The sequence below is a fragment of the Dama dama genome, chromosome 25, assembly GCF_033118175.1.
Source record: "Dama dama isolate Ldn47 chromosome 25, ASM3311817v1, whole genome shotgun sequence".
Taxonomy (NCBI): domain Eukaryota; kingdom Metazoa; phylum Chordata; class Mammalia; order Artiodactyla; family Cervidae; genus Dama; species Dama dama.
This window is the reverse complement of record NC_083705.1, coordinates 11,214,439-11,239,819: the sequence shown is the minus strand read 5'-3', so window position 1 is coordinate 11,239,819 and position 25,381 is coordinate 11,214,439. Positions and strand designations below refer to the sequence as shown.

The 25,381-nt window shown below is 42.2% G+C and overlaps 1 protein-coding gene across 3 annotated transcripts in view; it reads right to left on the bottom strand.

Annotated features, from left to right (window-relative positions):
- Positions 1 to 25,381, bottom strand: part of KCNIP1 (potassium voltage-gated channel interacting protein 1) — a 402,876-nt gene that overhangs the window by 48,125 nt on the left and 329,370 nt on the right. The window contains exon 1 of one of the 3 annotated variants that reach the window (XM_061129437.1): positions 13,452 to 13,630. The exons of the other annotated variants lie outside the window; for them this stretch is intronic. Coding sequence (XP_060985420.1) covers positions 13,452 to 13,560 — 109 coding nt within the window. The 5' untranslated portion in view covers positions 13,561 to 13,630. Of the gene's footprint in view, positions 1 to 13,451; positions 13,631 to 25,381 lie in introns of those variants that run through there. 3 annotated transcript variants of the gene reach the window in all.

The following is a 25,381-nucleotide window of genomic DNA, read 5'->3' as shown; positions in this document are numbered from 1 at the left end:
TTAGTTATTAATCAATTATGGATCTAGTCTCCAGAAACTTCTCTAAAGTCACCTTGAACCGACGCTATCTTCAATTTATATTAAATTTCCTCTTGAGATACCAAGTTTCATTAAGTTTACTGGCTTTGGGTAAGTCAAATTCCTTCTAATCAGTACTAGTTTACTTTAACCTAATTTTAGTATGTTTAGGATTTGCTCAACATTTATTTTTTTAACGTATAAGCATGTCCATGCTCTCCATATTCAGATTTTAGGGACGAGAAGATTTACATAAAAGAGCTTAATGAACTCCTACTATGTAAATTAATGAATTCCTACTATGTAAATTAATGAATTCCTACTCTATGCAAGGATATGCTAAGTGCTTTCACATTTGTTAATCTCCTTTTATTTTCCCAGCAATCACGGGAGGTAATATTTGTATTTCCAGTTTGCCAGTGGTCAAATTAAGTCTCAGAAAGCTTAAATGATTTTCCCAGGGTCCCAGAGAAAGTAAATGTTTGTGCTGGGATGTAGAACTGGAGGTCTCTTTCTATAATCTGGTCCCATCACTTCATAGCAAATAGATGGGGAAACAGTGGAAACAGTGTCAGACTTTATTTTCTTGGGCTCCAAAATCACTGCAGATGGGTACGGCAGCCATGAAATTAGAAGTCTCTTGCTTCTTGGAAGAAAAGCTATGACCAACCTAGACAGCGTATTAAAAAGCAGAGACATTACTTTGTCAACAAAGGTCTGTCTAGTCAAAGCTATGGTTTTTCCAGTGGTCATGTATGGATGTGAGAGTTGGACTATAAAGAAAGCTGGGTGCCAAAGAATTGATGCTTTTGAACTGTGGTGTTGGAGAAGTCTATTGAGAGTCTCTTGGACTGCAAGGAGATCAAACTAGTCAATCCTAAAGGAAATCAGTCCTGAATATTCATTGGAAGGACTGATAACAGAAGCTGAAACTCTAATACTTTGGCCACCTGATGTGAAGAACTGACTCACTGGAAAAGACCCTGATGCTGAGAAAAACTGAAGGCGGGAGTAGAAGGGGATGACAGAGGATGAGATGGCTGGATGGCATCACTGACTCAATGGACATGAGTTTGAATAAACTCTGGGAGCTGGTGGTGGACAGGGAAGCCTGGCACGCTGCAGTCCATGGGGTCGCAAAGAGTCGGACACGACTGAGAGAATGAACTGAACTGAACTGAACTGAATTGCCTACACAATGTTGCAATGTTGTAATGTTGCCCTCTTTCTGCCTTCCTTTTCCTTCTCCCTCTTTATACATTGAGAGATGGAAGTGATTATTCCTGGAGTTGCTCAGCATTGATTCTTGCTTCTCCAGACAGAGGATTTTTTTTTTTTTCTTGAAGCCTCACTGTCTTGTCTGAAAAGGACTGGACATTCAAGACCAGGGGTCCTCTAGGGCTCCCATCCAGCAGCCTGCTTCATTTCTGCTGCGCTTGACTTCTGTGGTGTCTGAGGATGAAGCTGTCACTGCTAGAGCTTAATGCAGACCGGTCTGAACAGCAGCACATACATTTAATAGCACACATGTTTAATTGCATCTGGCCAATAAATGCATTGCATGTTTGTGGATCTTTACTTAGGTGGTTCTTGGGGAAAATTGAGGGCATGTATATCAAGCAATTTTTGAATTATGTCTCTATTAGAATCTGTGAATGTCTCCCCAGGGGAGCCAGGAAAACTCTATTAGCTGAGCAGTTTAAAACAGGATCGGAGGAAGCAGTGGGGGAATATCCCACAGGGAACAATAATTACAAACAGCACTTCCATGTAAACAGGTCTTAATGTACTTTATATATTAAATTCCTGAGAGTGAGACTCTGGGGTGGTATCTCAGTGCCCCCTCCAGGGCCACACCACTGAAGTGCTGGAAACTGAGGCAGAGGCTCACAGGGCCTTGCTGGCCTCCCCAGCACTGGAAGCATTTGATCTTGAGAAGCTGAGCTGTAAGCAGTAGGACAATACTGACATTGTTGTGTGACCTTGAGGAAGTGACCTTGGGCAAGTCACCTTGGGCAAGTCACTTCCTCCCCTTGGGCCCTTAACATTTTAGCACTGAGCCAAATACTTTCATACAATTCATTTCAATTAATTCTTACAACAGCCTTCAAGGTGAGTTATATTACCCCATTTTACAAACTGGGAGTTAAGTACCCCACCCAAAGTCTTTAGTCAGCAGATGGCAGAACTGGGGTTTAAATTCTGGCCTCTGACTCCAACTTGAAGGTTATTTCCATGACACCAGATTGTTTCTATGCTCTTTAGGGTGTTGTCCAGCAAACATCCTATGAAATATAACTTTTTGGTACCAGAAGCTTGGTGATCTCATTTTGGCTTTTGCAAAACTCTCTCTAAATAAAACTCATTTATAGTCTAGCAGCCATGGAAACAGATCTATCACTGATTAGTTCTGTATTTTATTTATGACTGCTGCCAGTTCCAGTGTTTTAGGGGTTATGGCTGGGGCCAGGGCACCCAAAAAGCATCCAGACTGATGGTTGGTTGTCATAGTGATGGTATGTAGGGAAATGCTCCGGTCCTGGTGTAACCGAGAAGGGTTAATTTGTAATTTAAGCTGGATCTGCTTCTGTGACTTTAACCCTCATCTTGCCGCTTCTGTAAGCATACAGAATGGCCTGCCTCTGGGAGATAACTTGAGCCGCCCACCTGTGAAGGACTGTAAGGAAGTGAGGCTAACAAGTCCCCCTGCCTGAGGCTCACCTTTCTAGGGCACATTTGCAAGGACCGAATGCTCTTTTTACTTTGTTTCCTCACCCCCACCCCTCACCTTTTATCCATGAAAGAACCTGGCCTTGACAAGATGGTTATTTTGAGGCACTACCCTGCTATTTTCTCGGTCAGCCAGTTGGCAAATATTGTCCCTTCTTAGTCCCAACACCTTTTCTCACATTCACTGACATCATGTAGTGAGCAGAGTGAGCTTGGACTCGGTAACACTCGCTGGGTTGCACCTCTTCTGTCTACCTTGAAAGCAAGTACCTGGGTCTTCTTACATAAAGTGGAATCATGGGATCATTAAAACTTCCAGGTTGGATAGACCTTAGTTAGATCATCCAGTAGATTTCAAACTCCTAGATAGGCACAGAATTCTTTAATCAAAGGAAATTTGCTTGGCAGTTAAGTATGTAAATGAGATGAAAGCGTCAGATGCTAATTAAAGTGAGAGATCATAAGGATGTTGTTTTCCTTCTTCAAATCCCATAAGGTAGTCCTTCAGGAGATTTTACGATTCATCATTGGAAACTAGTGATCTAATCCAACCTGTACCTTTTATAGTTGGCTAGCGTGAGCTCAGTGAGGGACGTTGGTGTGCCCCAGGGACTGGAACTGAGGCTGGAGTCCAAGTCTATTGACTTGCCGCCCCTGGCTCTTTTCTTAACCTCATAAACAGTGGCAATGAGTGTGTCCCAGGATTGGGCTAAAAAGGATTCTAGCCCTTTTGCTATGAATAATTCGTACATTAATTAACCCACTCACTCATCAGCTTTTACTATGCGTCAAGTAGTAGAACTTGCCCATTCTTAGAATACTCCCTGAAATATTAGTGTATTACCCTAGGGTGGGCCAGAGGGAGAATAGCACACTTCAGTCAATGTTTAGAATGTGTATTAGGAAGATAATAGAGAGGTTTAGAGAAGGAGCAAGGCTCTGACCCACAAGAGAAGAGCAAGAAGTAACTGTGCTTGGTGTGGGATGTGGAGTCTGCTGGTGAACTTGGAAGCCTTTGTCTTGGGCTACCGAATGCATTGCAAGGTGTGAGAAAGTTTTGTGGATAGATCACTGGGTCTGCCCTCCGTCATCCGTTAGTTATTTGTTCATTCATTCAGCATTTCTGGAGCATCCTGTGTGTTGGGCACTGTGTTGAGCAGAAGGAACTGAGGGGAATAGGACAGACATAATCACTATCTTTATGAGTTGGCCTCTTCCCAAGTTTCCTCTTTGTGGGATAAAGATATTCATTCATTCCGTTCACTCATCTAACAAATACTTGTTCTTGTTGCTAGAACCACCTATCCTCTTAAAGGTGATTCCCTTAGGAGACACAGCTTAGAATGACTGTTGAGGGGATGGTCACCCCAACCATATTCTAATTTTTAAAGTAAGCACATGTGAAAGCAATTAACAGCCTAAAGACAATTTATCATTGTTCCTCAATGTCCATGGGGAGACTGACTCCAGGTCACCCCTCCCCCAGCAGATACCAAAATCCACAGGTGCCCAAGTCCCTTATAATGTAAAATGGAATGCTTTGCGTATAACCTGTGTACCTACTCCAACATACTTTAAATCACCTCTAGATTACTAATACAATGTAAATTTTATGTAAATACAATGTAAATGTTATGCAAATAATTGCTCAGATGCAGCAAATTCAAGTTTAGTTTTTTAGAGCTTTCTGGAATTTTTTTCCAAATATTTTCCACACACAGTTGTTTGAATCTTCACATGTGGAACTCACCAATTTGGAGGACCAATTGTACTATGTTAGTACCATAATTTAATAAAAAAAGATTGTACTCGGGCTGTTCCCACGCAAATTCACTGACGAAACAATTGTCTAAGCAGTGATCTGTTTTTCAAGAGTGATTTGAGAGCAGTCAGGGTGCAATGGAACACAGGCTAGATAAATTTCAATAGAAATGGATTAAAAGCAGGGAAGTCAGGGAGAGAATGAATGGAGAGACCAGCCTAAGTGGACATCACAGGAGAAGGCTCTGAGCAGCATGAGAGAGGTTTGGACTCCTGGGTATAGATAGAGGAGACCAGGGCCATGGAGAGGGAAGGCGGGGAGGAGGGATCTATGGGTTTGCCTTTTTAAGCCTTGAATGTTGCCTTGAGGGAAATAGAGGAAAAATACTGCTGCTCACTTATTTCAAGGGCATCGGATCAATGAAGTATTATGTTGAATATACTAAACAAGTGACTATGTGGGTGACACTGAACTCTTTATTTTGGAAAACCTCAAATGCCCGGCCTACAAGATGCCTAAGAAGGTAACTAGGCAGACAGCTTTTTACAGTCAGGTTAATGGAAGCTGGAGACAAAGGCTGGGTTCCTCCCTGGTGCTGATTTTGTCTGGGGGTGATGGTGTTCCGGCCACAGCTCAAGTGCAAGGTTGAGTTGCTGTGACTTTCCTGTGCAGAGTACAGTCTCTAGAGATGGAAGCACAAAGAGCAGTTGGTAAAGTACTAACCAGCTGAGCAGACTCCTCAAGGCTTGCGATGATAGGACGTAAGTTACTGGACACTCAGGTGAATCTTGAACGAGTGCTGGTCTCAAAGCTGGCTGAATCTCCTTCCTGTTACTGCCTCCCCTTTCCCCGCCCTTTCTCGCTCACTCACCTCTTCACTGCTTTTTCTAACCATTTCTCACTCCTCTCCCCTCTTTTCTTCTACCTCTCACCTTCCTGTCTTATTTCACCTCCTTTCTCCCTGTAGTTGAAAATATTATGAACTTTTTAAGAAGGATCATTATATTCCTTAAATAGAACTTATATTCACTTAATGTAAAAATCAGGTTGTGATCATTCTCTGTTAGTAGCCAGAAATCTGCATCGTTATCTCTAGCTTCTGAGCAGTGGTGTCACAATAGTACTGGAGGATAAAAGTGGAGCTGGGATGTCAAGGAAAGCTACGGGCACTTTCACTTTATCTGTATTGTAAGAAATTGTTTTTAAAAAGTGAGAATTCACTCATCAGTTGCTTGTGTAATTACTATGTAAACCTATTTTTACAAATCAGGTGAGTTGAACATTTTGTGTCTGTTTCTCTGAAGAATCTCAACCGAGTCACATGCAGTTGCTTTGACTACTATGTGGCCCTCACTTTTCCCAGTCCATGACTTTGGATAGAAAAGTAAGCTTTAAAAAGTTCATTGTGCGTCTATGATAGACTGTGAAATACCAGCCATGCTATGCCAGCAAATCCTGTGTGTGTTTGTGCTGGGTTTTAGCTTTTCTCAACTGCAGGATGGGGCTGGGAGAAGTGGGCAGGGAGCAGAGCGGGGCCTGGGGTCAGTCTCGTTTTGTCAGTCAGGTTAGGGGTCTTCAGGCCGTGGCTGAATGAAAAAGTGGCGGCTTGGGTCTGGGCACCTCTGGGGAGCTCTTTAAGATCCAAACACTAGAAAGGCTTCTGACCACAGGGTGCATTCTCCTGATGAAAGGAGAGGAGGTCCTGCTTGTCCTCCTGCTTGTCACACAAGTGGAAAAGTTTTAGATAAAGGACCGGGGGCTGGAGCAGAAGAGGAGGTTGTCTGTATGGGGAATTAGAGGTCTGAGGAGACCTCTCCCATTTACCTTGAAAGGAAACATCATAAATTTTGAAAAATGATAATATAATGAACAGACTTGGTAGGGAGAGAAAAAGGAGAAGCAGAGGAAATAAGTGTCCTTTCCCCCCAATATTTCAGAGAAGGTGGATAATAGACACTGCTTCAAGCCGACATTTAAGTAGTCAAGGATTAAGATGCCATTTAAAGCATAATTATACATATAGAAGAATTAAAAACAACAAGGCAAATCTGGCAGTAGAAAGAGGGAAAAGAAACAATGAGGATATAGTATAGCACAGGGAATTGTAGCCATTATCTTGTAATAACATTTAATGGAGTACGGTCTGTAAAAACACTAAATCACTATCTTGTACACCTGAAGCTAATATAATACTGTAAATCAACTATACTTCAATTTTAAAAAAATGAAAGAAGGAGAAAAAAGAAGAGAGAGAGGGTGAGGTTAAGGTTGTAGATGAGTAGTCCACTTGAACTGTTTCTGTTCATTCAGCGGCAGGGTGGTATATGGACACACACAGAAACACACAGAGGCACAAACACATTTATCAGTAGGATCTTGCTCCCCTTAAAGGCTCTAGGGAGACTCGTTCCTTTGCCTCTCCTAGCTTCTGGCAGCTGCCAGGATGCCTGGACTTCTGGCCGCTTCATTCAGTCCCTGCCTCCAACCTCACGTCACCTTCTCCTCTTCTGTCTGTGTCTAATCTCTGCCTGCATCTCTTCTAGGATACTTATGAAGGCATATAGCACCCAACAAGATAATTCAGGATAATCTCAAGATCTTTTTTCATACTTGCAAATAAGTTTTTTCCTTAATAAGGTGATTAGGACCTGATATCTTTGGGTGCCCATGTTTCAACCCAGTACAACCCAACTTTATTAGGTTACAAACATTTTACCAAAAGGAATAATACAGATATTTGATAAGTAGAAATGGTGATATTCCCAATGCTCTAGAACAGTTTAAGAGCAAGTTTTGCTGCACTTGGACAATGAAAAGTGCTTTGGAACTCAGAAGGCATGAATTGAGTCCTAAAACCGTTATTTTCAAGCCATGTGACTTTGAAGTCAAAGCCCCAGGACCTGAGGTTTTTTTAACACTATAAAAGTAGTTCAATGATAGTATAAGATTTTTATCTCTCACAGGATTTTTCTCTTGTCCAAGTCTAACATGAGATGGGCAATGTTTTTTCGACTGTGAAATATATGCAGGCACTAAGTCCATAGGAAATGGTTAAAATCAGATATATGTGCATAGTTGGAGTCTTAGGAACCATACTTCAAGTCTTTTGCCATCAAGTGGATCCAGAAAATTTTTTGAGTAATACTGTATGTTTAATACAATTTAGAATGCATAGAAAATGGACTTTCTAAAGACCCCAATAAACACACATGGAGTCTCATGGTTTCCCCAAGAGCTTTGCCAAGTTATTATTGCTATACTTTTTGTCTGCTGTTCTTGTGTAGCTGGTGACATTCCTTTTTTCATGGACAAGTTATGGTCAGAGACAGCAAAATAACCCTATATTTAGACAGATATAAGATACGGCAGCAGGCAAACCCACTTTGAGGAACAGTGTCATGTGCCTCACTGCTTAAGGCAGTGCTCGGAGTTAGAATGCCCAGAAAAATCCCCAAGAGAAGAAATGCAAAAAGGCAAAAAGGCTGTCCAAGGAGACCTTACAAATAGCTGTGAAAAAAAGAGAAGTGAAAGGCAAAGGAGAAAAGGAAAAATATTCCCATTTGAATGCAGAGTTCCAAAGAATAGCAAGGAGAGATAAGAAAGCCTTCCTCAGTGATCAGTGCATAGAAATAGAGGAAAACAATAGAATGGGAAAGACTGGAGATCTCTTCAAGAAAATTAGACACCAAGGGAACACTTCATGCAAAGATGGGCACAGTAAAAGACAGAAATGGTATGGACCTAACAGAAGCAGAAGATATTAAGAAGAGGTGTCATGAATACACAGAAGAACTATACAGAAAACATCTTCATGACCCAGATAATCACGATGGATGATCACTCACCAAGATCCAGACATCCTGGAATGCAAAGTCAAGTGGGCCTTAGGAAGCATCACTATGAACAAAGCTAATGGAGGTGATGGAATTCCAGTTGAGCTATTTCAAATCCTACAAGTTGATGCTGTGAAAGCGCTGCACTCAATATGCCAGCAAATTTGGAAAACTCAGCAGTGGCCACAGGACTGGAAAATGTCAGGTTTCATTCCAATCCCAAAGAAAGGCAATCCCAAAGAATGCTCAAACTACCACACAATTGGACTCATCTCACACGCTAGTAAAGTAATGCTCAAAATTCTCCAAGCCAGTCTTCAATAGTATATGAATGGTGAACTTCCAGATGTTCAAGCTGAATTTAGAAAAGGCAGAGGAACCAGAGGTCAAATTGCCAACATCCGCTGGATCATCAAAAAAGCAAGAGACTTCCATAAAAACATCTGCTTCTGCTTTATTGACTACACCAAAGCCTTTGACTGTGTGGATCACAACACACTTTGGAAAATTCTGAAAGAGATGGGAATACCAGACCACCTGAACTGCCTCCTGAGAAATCTGTATGCAGGTCAAGAAGCAACAGTTAGAACTGGACATAGAACAACAGACTGGTTCCAAATTGGGAAAGGAGTACCTCAAGACTGTAAATTGTCACTCTGTTTATTTAAATTATATGCAGAGTACATCATGAGAAATGTTGTGCTGGATGAAGCACAAGCTGAAATCAAGATTGCTGGGAGAAATATCAACAACCTCAGATATGCAGATGACACCACCCTTATGGCAGAAAGGGAAGAAGAACTAAACAGCCTCTTGATGAAAATGAAAGAGGAGAGTGAAAAAGTTGGTTTAAAACTCAACATTCAGAAAACTAAGATCATGGCATCTGGTCCCATCACTTCATGGCAAATAGATGGGGAAACAGTGGAAACACTGACAGACTTTACTCTTTTGGGCTCGAAAATCACTGCAGATGGTGATTGCAGCAAATTAAAAGACACTTGCTCCTTGGAAGGAAAGTTATGACCAACCTAGACAGTATATTAAAAAGCAGAGACATTACTTTGCTGACAAAGGTCTGCCTAGTCAAAGGTTTTTCCAGTATTTATGTATGGATGTGAGAGTTGGACTACAAAGAAAGCTGAGCACCGAAGAATTGATGCTTTTGAAGCGTGGTGTTGGAGAAGACTCTTGAGAGTCCCTTGGACTTCAAGGAGATCCAACCAGTCCATCCTAAAGATCAGTCCTGAATATTCATTTGAAGGACTGATGCTAAAGCTGAAACTCAAATACTTTGGCCTCCTGATGAGAAGAACTGACTCATTGGAAAAGACCCTGATGCTGGGAAAGATTGAAGGCAGGAGGAGAAGGGGATGGCAGAGGATGAGATGGTTTGATGGCATCACCAACTCAATGGACATGAGTTGAGTAAACTCCCGGAGGTGGTGATAGGCAGTGAAGCCTGGGATGCTGCAGTTCATGGGGTCACAAAGAGTTGGACATGACTGAACAACTGAACTGAACTGAACTGGAGCTAGGATAGTGAATCACTTCCGAAGTTACCATCGCAGAGTCGGTAAACATGGTGCTTTGGGGAAAGGCTCTCAACTGGTGAGGGCAGAATTTCATAAAGCTGGCCCAGCAAGAGTGAGAAGAGAGGCAAAGAATTAACTGATATTGGTCTCTGAACCTTCTGGGAGGCATTACTCACCTGTCACCTCCATATTCCTGTCTCAATCTTCTCTCCGCAGCCCTTGCTGTCTTCACTTTGGTAGAAGTGAAGATGAGCTTGATTGATTAGCAGGCCCTGGCAATGAAGGTTGGGTATGCATGGTGACATTAGCCTGGCAGGGACAAATTATCCTAGTGTTCCTACTCTGGACGTTTCACTGACAACTTTCAAATCCAGGAGGATTTGATGAACTTTAAATCAAAGACATAAAGCATGGATTTTATCTTTTTCCCCTGATGAGTGGTATATTCATTTGATTGGCAGGATCTAAGGCTGAAAAGAATTATTTATGAAGTACCTGCTATGAAATAAGCTTGGTACCTTCCTATATGCCACTTCATTTAATCCTTACATTATGTAGCATAACTACTGATGTTTTGGGTTTAATTGTGTCATCCAAAAAGATAAGTTGAAGTCATAATCTCTGATAACTGTAAAGGTGACTTTATTTGGAAATAGAGTCTTTGCATATGTAATCAAGTTAAGATGAGGCCATTAAGGTCAGTTCTAATACAATATGATTAATGTTCTTATAAAAAAAAGTAAAATATTAGGTGAAAACAGAGACACAGAGAGAAGATGGGCATGTGAAAACGGAGACAGAGATTGGAGTGATGCTACCACAAACCAAAGAAGACCTGGAACTACCAGAAGAAACTGGGAGAGGCAAAGGATTGTTTTCTAAAGGCCTGGGGGGTAGTATGACCCTGCCAACACCTTGTTTTTGGAATTCTAGCCTCCAGAACTGTGACAGAAGACACTGATATTATTTTGAGCCACCCAATTTGAAATAATCTGTTACAGGAAATTAATACAACCATCATTCTCATTTCTCTATTCTTTTACAAATGAGGAAAGTAAAACCTGGAGAAAAAGAGACTTGCTCAGGGTTGCACAACTGATAAATAGCACACAAAGATCAAAACCCAAATCTTTTGACTCTGGTCCAATACATACATTATTTCAAAACCACTACTGAAAAATTAAATAAGAACAAGACCAAGGGTCTAAGAAAGATTACTGATGAGTTCTTTAGAGATGTCCCACTGTTCTCCTTAAATTTACTGCATCATATTGGTCCCTCCAGTAGGAGGTAGTCTTCTCAGTATTAAGTAGGTGAATAGAGTTTCTCATATCACACAAACTTTAAAAATGGTATTTCAGACTATATGGTGAAGGTTGTAGCATAGAAGGCTATGTGTGGTGTAGACTTAATGACAGACCACAGGCTCTATTTGGAGCTGACTTGCTTGTTGAGGTGCTAGGAGTCCTGGATGGAGAATGAAATTTTAGAGACAAATACCCGCTTAATACTATTGCTGTATCTTTGGAAATTTTATGTAACTTCTGTAAAACTGTATTCTTCCTTACACAAAAGGAACAACAATATCTACTTTCCACAGTTATTAATATTTTCCCTTTAGACTGTTATTTTGAGGGCTACATTAGCTCACGTATATAAAAACACCCGGTGCCTCGGATATTGTAGGTGCTGAATAAATGTTAATCCCTTCCTCCATCTAGGTTCCTGGAGGCAGTCTTAAGCATATGTTCTCTACATTTTACTTTAATCCCCCCATTATTATAACATCAGATGAATAACTGTGACATCTTCTGTGATAACAACATCGAAAGCTGTGACCGTGAGATGTCAGAGCACAGAAGGGAGATGACTACCTCTGGGTGTGGGGAGGGCGGTGTTTCTGCTGCGCCTCATAGGAGGTAGGCAGCTCTTACATTAGTCTGTAATCTCGGTGGGTATCTACTTGAAGGTCTGAAAGGGCACAGAATACGTTGTCTTGGGATCTGGTGGAAAAGAGAGGTTTTTCTCAATTTTTATGACAAATTTTATGGCAAGATAAGTTTGGAATTTTAGAAAGGCACAAATAAGGGACTGCGGGACAGGAGGAATCTCTATGTGCATACAGAGCTATTCTTCCAGATTGTTAGATTTCCAATGGTTTTTAAGAAAGAAAAAGTTTTCTGAATGTGCTTCAGCTTTTAAAATCTCAGGAAAACACAGCCATAGACTTTAGAATCATATGAAATTCACTAAATTTTAGCTAAAGATTAAAAATTTCTTACATAGAGATAACATATAAGATAGATAAAATGGAGCTGGTTTTCTGGAAGCAGGAAAGAATGGCTCGGCATCTGCTTTACCAACCCAAACACAAAACCAACTACAAAGCAATCTCGGGGTTGCTCAAGAATTCCATGAAACGGAGACTGAAAATCACCAATAGCTTCATAGGAAATTGAGATCCAGATAAAACAGTGATATTACCAAGGTTAAATGGAGACAGACTATTGGTAGAAACCAGGTCTCTTGGTTCCTAGTCCAGAGCTCATCCAACACAGCTCATTCTGTCCTGCAGTCTCTGGTCTCCCTTATCTTTGGTACGTAATTTAGCTAATTCTTTGTCTGCAAATGTATTTCATTATTATGTCTATTACCTCTTGGAAGAGGCATTCTGTCTACACTATGAAGTTATGGAAGAATATACATCAAATATGCATCATACATGCATTTAATATACATTGTTGGAGGCTGGCCTTGTTTAATGCATGGCTTATCAAAATTAGAATCTAGAAAGTTTCTTGGAAGCTAATTTTAAATGATATGAATAATAGAAAAACTATGTTCTACTTGGAACAAAATCTCATGAGAAGGAAGAAAATGCTTTTCATTTTTTGAGCTCCTTTAACTTTGGGAACCAAGCCACTAGCTTTACGGTAATAAACAGCCTGGTCAACCTGAATTTTAAACTACATTTTCAGTAAGGAATGGCTGATGAGGTGGATTTAGAGTAAGGGTTCTTTTGAATATTGAGGGTTAAGAGTTGGGAAAAGGAATTGATATCTTTGTTTAATGTCTTTTATTTTTTATTTATTTATTTTTTTGTTTAATGTCTTTTAATTGTTGGGCACTGTGATTGGCATTTTACAAAATCTTTTACTGCGGTAATCTTCCCAACTACTTAAACAAGTTAATCAACACAATGACTTTTGAAAGTTACTGACTCCTACCAACAATATAGTTATCAGACAGTTCGGGAGAGAACTTTGATGTATTCTGCTGGTTTCACACAGCTAGTAGTCCACCAAGACTCGCATGCACGTGGGGTGGGAAGAGAAGCTCCCAGTCCCCCCGGTTCCCCACCACGCTCCAGGGGCCACGTTTCAGCACCACGGACAGCGCATCGCTCCGGCGCCCGCAGTAAGGCTGGGATCGATACAGCTCTGATTTAGCCGGGCCTTTTCAAATCTCTCGGGTCTACGCGCTACTTTCTGTGCATTTTCTAAACTACTCGCACAACAACCTAAGCCGGAAAACACATGCGTATGAATCTAGAAAGCTCGAGGGTTCGCTTACCGTCTGACAAGTCAATCAGCCCGAGGTAGTGCAGAAGTTTCAGAGAGGAGCACACGACCACCACTATGCCCAACGTTTGAAGCCCCTCGGACTCCCCCTCCGCCCACATCCTCGCGGGACACCGGCGCGCCAGCAAGACGAAGCGGGAGAATCAGCGTCCAAGCCTCCCTTCCCGCCGGTCTGAGCGCACGGTTCATTTCCACCGGTCTCTCCTCAGTCTCTCCCTCCCTCCCTCCCTCCCTCTCCTCCCAGCTCCCTCCACCTTTCTCCTCCTCCCAGCTGGCAGCCTCGAGGTTGTTTCATAGTAACCTTTGCTTTTATTTCATTTTCTCCTAAGGCAACCCCCCTAGAGGTTTATCCAACTCCTAACCATCAGCTACCCGATTGTTGTTGCCGTTTAGTTGCTAAATCACGCCCAACTCTTCGAGGCCCCATGGACTGTAACCCACCTGGTTCCTCTGTCCATGGGATTTCCCAGGCAAGAATACTGGAGTGGGTTGCCATTTCTTTCAGCAGGGATCTTCCCGACCCAAGGATCGAACTCATGTCTCCTGTGTGTCCCCTGCATTGCCGGTGGACCCCTTACTGCTGAGCCCCCAGGGAAGCCCAAGTGTGACTGTAATTGGCAAAGTCTTACAGCATACTCTGCCTGATGCTCAGAGGGAATGCACGTGAGTGTAGACATAAAGGAAGACAGAAAAGGAAGAGATTTATGTTTTTCATCTGAGTTGGAGTTGAAGGTTATTTTTAAAAAGGACAATTTGTCTTTACGTCTTCAGTTGCAAAGAGTCAAGCTTATTCTGGAATACAGGTGGCCCCTGCTTTGACAACACAAAATATCCCTGAAAACCGAGTCATCAAGAAAGTAACTATAACCTGGGCCAAGTCCACAGTTACATTTGTACTTGGGCAGGTTTTATATCAGTATCAGAAATTATTAAGAGGGTAGTCAGGCTGACTAAGCGATCACTCGGCAGCACTGAATGAGCAAAACTTCTGGAAATAAAGCAAAAAAAAAAAAAAAAAAAAAAACACCAAAAAAACAGTGAAGAAAAAGATACATGGTGTATCCTAAACTCTAAACTTTGGGGCTCTATGGAGAACTCTGCAATTTTCTTACACTGATTGTCAGCAATGAGGGGAACAGTAGTCAAAGTGGTGAAGAGGGAAGACTGGAGACTAATGTCACAAACCTGTCCTTGGGAAAGTTATTTGATCTCCATGAGGTCCAGTTTCCTCTTCTGTGACTAGACCTACCTCAAATAAGAGAACCCATGCCATGTATGAGAACAGAGTATACACTTAACAAATGCTGGTCTCAGATTTTGAGACTACACTATGTTGGCAACAATGTGGGAAAAAGACTCTCATGAATTGTGGGTGGGAATGTACATTCATACAGCCTTGTGGGAGGGTAAAAACTCATCAGAAATAAACAGTGTATCTTTATCAGAACCCTTGGGTTCTGAAATTTCACATAGAGGGATGTATACACGTCTGTACAAGTATGTATATATATATGTATAGGATATTTATCACATCATTTGTTCATAACAGCAAAAGACTGAAAAAAACATATGCTTATCAGTGAGGAAACTGGTTAAATAAATTACAGTGCATACATAAAAGGAATACTATAGAGCTATTTTAAGAATGGGATATAAGGAATATCATTGTTATTTAGTTGCTAAGTCATATCCGACTCTTTTATGACCCCATGGACTATAGCCTGCCAGGCTCCTATGTTCATGAGATTTTTCTAGCAAGAATACTGGAGTTGGTTGCCATTTCCTTCTCCAGGGGCTTTCCTGACCCAAGGATCAAACCTGTGTCTCTTGCTTGGCAGGCACATTCTTTAACACTGAGCCACCTGGGAAGCCCATAAAGAATATTATATAGTCATTAAAACTATACACCTTGTAAATTTAGTTCTAAGTTAAAATTTGTCTTTTTAGGGAAAAATATAAAAAATATAATTAAATGAAAATAGTTTAATTTTGAAAAGGGACATTTTAATTTTACCATTCATTTTAATTTTGAAAAGGGACACACACATACACAGGCTGGCATATACCTATTTCCAGAAGGATAACTGATAATTGAGAATTTTAGCTGCTCCTAGAGGTCTGGGGTTAGGGTTATTATTGAACTTTTCTCCCCTGTGTGTAACTGATTTTAGACAGCAAGAATAACTAAATGTGAACACTGGTCTCTCCTTTCTTTCCTTCTCTGTGATGGGGGAGACATATTCTACATATCTGAGTGAGACTCGGGAAGCTCCTGTCTTCTCTGCTCTGCACCTCCCCCACTGGTTCTATGTATCAGCCTCGTTTCACTGGTGCCTGGGCAGTGCCTGGAGTCGATCCATTCCAGCTTGTGAAAGCTTATTGTTAAAATTTCAGGAAACCAACAATGCAGTTGTTAAACATTTGGTGACTTAAAATCAACCACAGCAGGAGTATTTACACCATGGGAACTGTCAAACACTATGGATGAGTGCTCCCTCCCCCTCCTCACTATCACAGGTTTACCAGGACTCTCACTCTGCCGTTCCAGACCCCACTTGCCCAAAAGGAAGCCTGACAAATACACCTGGCCAGAGATTTTCCTGCCTTCCTGTGTTGTATTTTTTCCCCTCTGGAGCCCTAGCAAGTGCAATGCTTAACTCAGTGAGCTCAGTGGCATTTCAGGCCTCAGCACAGCCAGACATGAGGAGCTAAACTAGGAGCACAGATATCCCCAAGTCCCTGGTGAGCCGGCGCTTTGCTCTCCTGCCTTCCCCACAAACGCTCCTGGGCTGTGCCTGCCCCTTCCTGTGGCTCTCGGGCTTCCTTTCCACCAAACCCACCTTCTAAGACTGCTGCTGTCCCTGACTGTCTCCTGCCTCTGCACTTTCACTCTCTGCAAGATCATGCATGCTCACTGCTCTAGATGTCAGCCCTGGGTAGATGGCTCTGGTCTCGGCCATGTTTCTGTCATGCATTTTTGCCTGTTGTGTTATTTCACCTTGCACACAAGTTTCTCGGTTCAGTTCCACTAACATATATACTACTCAGCATTTGTTAGATGCAAGGCCAGATGCCAGCAATTAGACTTAGTCCTTTGTCACTTTCTAGAATTTCTGGAAATAAAAGACATATGACAAGGAGGAACTGTGGTTCCCTCTTTATGCTTGGCCGTCACCATGCAAACACATTCTTTCAAGAGTTCTGGCCTTGAAGACAAGCCCCTCCTGATTGTCTCCTAACCCTGATCTTTAGGAACATCTGCCTCTCATGTGAGTTACCTCAAAGGTAACTGCACAGACTTAACTCCGATTTTCTGGAAATTGTGGGGTGCTTTACACAAGCTGCTTCCCTGCCTGAGGGAATGTCTGAGCCACTAGGGGGGCCCACACGCAGGCCCGCCTGCCTTCAAAGTCCACACTCTCCCACACATCCAGTTAGTAAGTGGGGTATCTGTGGTGTGGCACTTGTGAGAGATCCGTGAATTATTTATTAGAGAAGCTGCTTTTTTCCTCACATCACATTTTCAGCCAGCATCATGTGGTGTCTGCACAAATCTTCCCTCTACATGTAACCTCCCTTTAAATTTTTATTGAAGTTCTGTCTTTCACTTGATGAGAAATTCTTACCCAAGCGAGAACACTTCACAAATTGCTTTTTCTTATTTCCATATAGATTGTAAGGTGAATGTGTTTGCATTGTAGATATCAGCCTGCATAGAACTGGACATTTTTCTCACTTTGTCCCAAATATTTTTTTGGCCAAAAATCTTTGTTGGCTTTCTTCAGTTCTTTATCAGCACTAACAGGCATTTTTTTTTTCTCTCCCTGGGCTATTTGCCATAAAGAAACAAAGGATTGGGTCATTCATGAGATGTTCCCTCTAAGTGAGGATGGTGGGGGTGGGGGTGGTGTACCAACTTCTTGACCTCTTGAATCAGATACCTGACTTTTGCTTGGACCCAGACACCACAAAACACAGGATTCCAATTCAGAATTGTCACATTCTGACAAATGAATATTGGCTGTGGCTTTCAAGGTCCCTTAGGACTCTTGGGAACCAAGACTGTCACACTCAAAATGCCTAGCGTCTCAGTCAGCTTAGGGTTGTTTTTGTTTAGTTGCTAAGTCGTGTCTGATGCTTTGCGATCCCGTGGACTGTAACCCACCAGGCTCCTCTGTTCATGGGATTTCCCAGGCAAGAATACTGGAGTGGGTTGCATTTCCTTCTCCAGGGGAGCTTCTTCACCCAGGGACTGAACCCGGGTCTCTTGCTTGGCAGGCAGAGTCTTTATCACTGAACCGTCAAGGAAGCCCCAGCTTGGGATACTATAACAGAATTCTGTAGACTGGGTGACTTAAACAACAGATATTTATCTTTCATAACTTCAGAGGCTAGAAAGACTGAAATCAGAGAACCAGCATGGTTGGGTTCTGGTAAGATCTCTTTCTGGCTTGTAAATGGTTGCCTTCTTGCTGTATCCTTACATGGTGGAAAGAGAGAGACAGCTCTAATCTTTCCCTTTCTATAAGGACACTAATCTAATCATGTGGACTCCATCCTCATGACTCCATCAAACGTAATTACCTCACAAAGGCCCCACCCCCAAGTTTCATCACATTTCGAATTAGGGCTTCAGCACATGAATTTTGGCAGAGACACAAGCATTCAGTCCATAGCACGTAGTTTTCACCAAACGACTTGCAGGTACACAGACTGTCTGGGTGTGAATGTTAGCTCTGCCACCTGTATGACCTGACAAGTCACTGAAATGTTTGAAGCCAGCTTCCTCACCTGTAAAATGGGAATACTCCTGGTACCCATAGGATAAGACTGTTGCAATGATGCAGTGTGATATTACCATAAACTGCTTTACACAGTCCTGGACATCCGGTGAAGAGCAGTGTGGCATAGAGGTTTGGAGCAAGCCTCTGGGGCCAGACCACCTGCACTGACTCTTAACTTTGCCTCTTATTTAGCTCTGTGACTATCGGTGAGTTAACCTCTAGGGGCCTGAGTTTTCTCACAGTAAAATAGATATGATCATAGTATATATTACAGACTGTTGTTGTGAAGACTGAAATGAGTTAGCAGTTATTCATAGAAAGAACTATATTAGTATCATTATCATTATTATTATCCATGTGCTCCAGGAGATCATAATCAGCTGCATCCCATGGAGAAGTCACAGATTGAGTATGTACACACAGTTTGGATCTGGGAAGAAAAAAGAGTATTATTTCAGGTAAGGGAGTAAGATTGGAAGATTCAGTAAGATCTGGAAGTTTCTAGGTGCTTGAACTTCTGTTCTCTAGCTACAAACTCTCCTTCCAGACAAATGGCTTTAGCTGAGTCTGATTTGCTGCTGGTTCGTCTTCGTCTGTGTCATCTCCCATCAGACAGAAAATAAAATTCGATTTTAATTAGTTACTTCCACTGCTCACAGCTTGCTTTTTGCTGTGTAACCTGAAGCAAACAGAGGTGTCCTCTGGCACAGGGGCCCCCAGTACTGGAGGGGTTCGCTCAGGTAGCTGAAAGCTGCATTCACATTCGCTTGACTCCTCAGGGCTTGCTGCTTGTGTGTGGGTTTCTGCACGGTTCTCCTGGTAACGGTCACATAAAGTCTAACTCTCATTGGATAAGCTAATTTGGTAGAAGCCTCATCTTCTGGAATGTTCTGCTGCAGTTGGTATAAAAATAATGCCAATAATTGCATTTGGAGATTTCTTTTCTTTAAAAGATGGGAAAGAAATGAAAGAATTCCTCAGAGCACCATCTCGGAGCTCTCAATTCTACCAGAAAGCAAACTATTTAACTGCAAGGTGGTTATAGTTCACAGAGAAAATCATTCCCATTCTCATCACTGGTCAAAATATGAAAATTATTCTTGTGTTCGTTATCATATCCTTTATCTCGGTGCCCTTTGGGGGGCACTGACTGGATTTGTTTAATTTTATAATGATAACTGTACAATACTCATGTGATGATATCTTCCTTCCTTCTTTCTTTCATCCCCCCCTCCCTCCCTCTCCCCCCTCCCTCTTTCCTCCCCGCCTCCTTTCTTCTTTTCCTTTCTCTCTCTCCTTTCTCAGATATTTACTGGGCCTCTGTCAGACACTGGGCACAGATGAGGAGGAAAAGTCTTTTCCATTAGGAAGTTCACAGTGTCTAAAAAGTCCTCTAGGATTTCTATTAATAATTTGCAAAATTCAGCTTCACCTTTTAAATTACTTTGCATAATGAGGTAATTTAGTTCTTGCTGAACAGTACTTCAGAGCAACTGAACAACAATAATACTTGTTGAAAAAATAATGTGCCCTCTGCTTAACAAACTTTTAAATTATGATGCAGCATGACTTTCATTTTACAGGTAAGAAAACAGGGGAGAAGAGCGGGAAACTAAATGCTCTTCGAATTCTCCATGGCTCGGGCTCTGTGCGGGGCTTTCGCAGGGGCTTTCTCCTGCACTTCAATTGTGTGAGTGGTGTGGTAGTCACTCAGTTGTGTTCAACTCTTTGCGACCCCATGGACTGTAGTCTGCCAGGATCCTCTGGTCGTGGAATTTTCCAGGCAAGAATACTGGGGTGGGTTTCCATTTCTTTCTGCAGGGAATCTTCCTGACCTAGCGATTGAACCCATGTCTCTTGGGTCTCCGGCATTGGCAGGTGGATTCTTTAACATTGCACCATAATTATCACAAGACAAGTTTTCCCAAGAGGTGATAAAACTAGTTGGTGGCAGAGCCAGGCCTGGAGTTCAGGTTTTCTGTGTGTTCTTTCATTGAGAGCATTCACTGACTCCCCAAGACTCTGACTCCCAATGGCCAGCAGCAGGGGCCATGACAGGTGGGGGTCAGAGCTGGTCACGGTCCACGGTTTTCCTGTTTCTGCTCAGTTCTTTCTCTCAGGTCTTTTACTTCTTCTCCCAATAACTACAGTAACAGCATAGAGTTAGAGATTTTATATACTTTGTTAACTCACTTGGTCTCAACAATGGTTTCACTTCTTCACTAGCCATTATTGCTCCTGATAGTGTGTTTATGGGAAGGGGCAGATGCTGAAAGGTAAAAGCCTCAGTGCATTGAGCTGCAAGCTCTTCTCTCATAAACACAGCACTGGGGAGAGCTGACTTGCTTCAACCAACTTCCCATGGAATCCAAGGGGGAGACTCTCCACCCCTGGGGTCCCAGTCTCTCCTTGGGCAATTCCCAAAGGCAGATCTGTTTATTTGATTTTATCATCAGCTCCACGGAGACAGGGGCAGTGTGGAGGGTAGGGAGGAGAGACCATGGGAGAGAAACTCCCTGGGTTTTCTTCTTGGATTTTAGAAAATCCTCAGGAAAGATTATCCCAAGCATTTCACAAGATTCGTTTGGGGAGGATTCTGAACCCTCTTTCAAGAATTCTGTGTCTTTTGGGATGAACTTCAAGACCTCCCCTCTTTCCATCCCCCGACACATCAAACAACTAGCCTGCAGGGCTCATTCTTCATTTTGCATCTCACCTATATTCCCCTCCCCTACCACAGACATAGGTCTCTCTGCAAAAAGCAGGCTAGAACACAGGGGTGGATGCTTCCCAGCAGGGAAGGGTAATGAGCACATTTATTAACAAGTGCACAATATTTGCATTGATTGTCAGCCTGAATCATTTTTAGGCTTGAACAAAACTTAACTGTTGTGGACGTTCATTTGTAAATAAAGCCAGTGAGTAATGGCATTTAAATATCCACCAATGTGTTTCAATTTTTACCTGTTTTGCTTTCTCAGGAGGGATCCAGGCTCTGTTGGAATTTTCAACACACATTCTTTCTTCCCTTCCTTCCCTCCTCTTCTTCATTGCTTTCTTCCTCTCTCCAGTATCATGTTCTCTAGGCACCAGTGATCCAACTGTGACTAAGATTAATCTCAGTCATCATGGAGTCTCCAGTCCAGTGACTGATGTTCCAAATAAAACCACAGATGGGCATCGGCTCCAGCCAGTTTTGTTCCAGAGCGAATGCATTTAACATTGCCTTTCTAGCACACAGAACTTGACTTGCACTGCCCTGCTCATTCCTGTGTCTGTCTGTTTGCCCACACAGAATGCTCTCTCTTTCCTCTGCCTGGCTAACGTCAACTCAGTCACCTTTCAGTTCAGTTCAGTTAGTCGCTCAGTCGTGTCTGACTCTGCAACCCCATGGACGGCAGCACGCCAGGCCTCCCTGTCCATCAACTGGGAGTCCAACAACTCCCAGAGTTTAACCAAACTCATATCGGTGATGCCATCCAACCTTCTCATCCTCTGTCACCCCCTTCTCCTCCTGCCTTCAATCTTTCCCAGCATCAGGGTCTTTTCCAATGAGTCAGCTCTTCGAAACAGGCGGCCAAAGTATTGGAGTTTCAGCTTCACCATCAGTCCTTCCAATGAACACCCAGGACTGATCTCCTTTAGGATGGACTGGTTGGATCTCCTTGCAGTCCAAGGGGGCTCTCAAGATTCTTCTCCAACATCACAGTTCAAAAGCATCAATTCTTCGGTGCTCAGCTTTCTTTAAAGTCCAACTCTCACATCCATACATGACCACTGGAAAAACCATAGCTTTGACCAGATGGATCTTTGTTGGCAAAATAATGTCTGCTTTTTAATATGCTGTCTAGGTTGGTTATAACTTTCTTTCCAAGGAGTAACTGTCTCTTAATTTCATGGCTGCAATCACCATCTGCAGTAATTTTGGAGCCCCCCAAAATAAAGTCTGTCACTGTTTCCACTGTTTCCCCATCTATTTCCCATGAAGTGATGGGACCACATGTCATGATCTTAGTTTTCTGAATGTTGAGTTTTAAGCCAACTTTTTCACTCTCCTCTTTCACTTTCATCTAGACGCTCTTTAGTTGTTTTCTTTCTGCCATAAGGGTGGTGTCATCTGCACATCTGAGGTTATTGATATTTCTCCCAGCAATCTTGATTCCAGCTTGTGCTTCATCCAGCCCAGTGTTTCTCATGATATATTCTGCATATAAGTTAAACAAGCACAGTGACAATATACAGCCTTGACGTACTCTTTTTCCTATTTGGAACCAGTCTGTTGTTCCATGTCCAATTCTAACTATTGTTTCTTGACCTCAGGAGGCAGGTCAGGTGGTCTGGTAGTCCTATCTCTGAGCTGAGTTAAAGTCATGTCTCTCCACACTCTTCTAACTTGCTCTTTTTTCTCTGAATGTAGAGCACATATTTGTTAATCGTGAGCTTTGGGCGTGGGGGGAATCTCTTGCTTTAATTTCTTGCATTGCTAGCTAACTCTCAGCTACAATTGTGAAAATTATTATTAATGAAGGACGGCAGCATGGCACTGACATGAGGACGGGTGGTTTGAAGTCAGGCCTGCGTCCATGCATGTCTCTAACACTCACTAGCTGGATGACCTTCAAATGACTTGACCTTGCTGAGGCTCACCTATGAAATGAAGCCAGTGGTGCTTCATGAGTCCCAGGACACCTCTGTTGACTGGGAATACACAGAGGGGTTTCAAATACTTTGGCAAGAGCATCCAACTTCCTTCTAGGAGCATCCCTTTCTACCCTACCAGAGATACACTTGTCCAAGGCCTGACATGGGACAGTCCATGGGTTGAGCTTTGAACACTGGAGGCAGAGATGTTTGCTTATATGTTTATCTACCGAATAGAACCCCAAATCTATTTTTAATGAGATCACAGAATATTAAAGGGGAAGAATAAACCAGAGAAAGCATCCTGAAGAATTTTCCAGCAATCACTGATTCTAAGCCCTGTAACACCTGAGAGATGACACATTCCTCCTGGGAATAGTGGTCAAGGCAGTGACTCTTGCTTGATAATATGGGGAGTGAATTGGTGAGAAGATTTTAGAATCTCTAAGAAGCAGATGTGCATACTCAGGAAAAGTTCCCCAAGTGATTTTTCTATGTGTTCCTCCCTCTTTAGAACTCAAGTACTCTAATTCCTTTAAAAAGCATTATAAAATATTTCAGACATAGAAAGAGGTATGAAAAAGAATCTGATGAATACTCATATACCTATCTTGGGAAATAAAGCTATACCAATGGAGTTGAAGCCCATGTACTCTGCTTTGATTGCAACCTCCTTTTGGTTGTTTTTAACCATATCCTAAACTCAGTGACTTTCATTTCCATGCACTTTTTTTAGTTTTACTACATACAAGTATATATGTATATTCCTTAAATCATATATAGTATCATTTTACATGTTATTAAACATTACATAGAATCATATCACATGTAGATTTCCGTAATTTGCTTTTATTTTTTTAGTCAAATCTATGTTCATGAAATTCATCCATGTTGATGTATGAAGCTGTAGCTCTTCCCTTTTACCATTGTTTTATATTCCATTCAGAGGCTCTGCCATGATAAACACAGCTTTCAGCTGTTACCACACACTTTGTCACCTCTGTTCCGCTACTGCAAGCCTTGTGGCTCTCATCAGTGTTGAACATGCTTCTGATGTACATTTGCAAGACTTCCTTTTGGGTGGTGGGTCTCAATGGCTGGAGAAGGAAATGGCAACCCACTCCAGTATTCTTGCCTGGAGAACCCCATGGACAGAGGAGCCTGGTGGGCTACAGTCCATGGGGTCGCAAAGAGTCGGACACGACTGAGCGATTTCACTTCACTTCACTTCTCAATGGCAATTTTGCCCCCAGGGGACACTTGCCAATGTCTGGAGACAGACATTCTGTGTTGTTTCAACTAGGAACTGTAGTGGAATCTAGTGGATAGAAGCCAGGGATGCTGCTAAATATCCTACAGTTCACAGAACAGCCCTTACAACAAAGAAATATCTGTCCCAAAATATCCAGAGTGTGGAGGTGGAGAAATTCTGTTTTGAGGGAGGAGTAGAATTGCTACATCACAGAATTGCTACATCATCTTCAATTTAAATATTGCTAAATTGTTTTCTAAAGTGGTTGTATTAATTTACACCCAAACCAGTGGTACACTCACCCCCATTTTATCAATTAAACCTAAGGTTGGCAAAGGAATGGAGTGACTTGGACAAGGGTATGGAATGATAAGTGAAAGTCACTCAGTCGTGTCCTACTCTTTGCAACCCCAAGGACTATATAGTCCATGGAATTCTCAAGGCCAGAATACTGGAGTGAGTAGCTTTTCCCTTCTCCAGGGGATCTTCCCCACCCAGGGATCAAACCAAGGTTTCCCGCATTGCAGGCAGATTCTTTACCAACTGAGCTATCAAGGAAGTCCCATGGAATGATAAGGGCATTAATAAAACTTTGACAAAGACATGGTACTCTATTTTCCCAGAAATAACACATCAAAGGAAGATGAATCGAGTCCTTCAATACAAGAGACATTATAAAGTGTCTGTTATGTCGCCTGGAATTATTCTTTACACTCATTGCCTCTCATGTTGCAAGGCTGTAGAAGTTAGTATCAGAGACTAGCACAGTACACTTAATATAGCGTCAGCTTGGAAGTGAAACAGACCTGGATTTGGGTCCTAGAATAGTTATTTACTAGCCCTGTGCTTTGGGAAAGTTACTTGCCTGCTCCAAGCTTCAGTTTTCCTCATCTGTGAAATAGGGGTCATAATACTACCTATGTCACACCACCATTGTGATAGAACTGAGGCGATAGACGATCCATAAATATTAGCCGTCATCACTGTCATATCATCACATTCATTTAATAGATGAGGAACACAGCCTCTGAGTTTAAGTAAGTTGATAAAAGGCCACAACTTGTAAGTGGTAGATATGGAATTTGAACTCGTCTGACTCCAAAGTCCATCTCATTTGAACTGTGTTATGATGCCTCCCTCAGAGGGGAGGACTCCTGGCTCCAAACCATTAATTTGGATTTTGCGTGTGTATGGGGGGAGGTGCAACCCATATGAATTATTAAAAGTCATACTCTGTCAAAAACT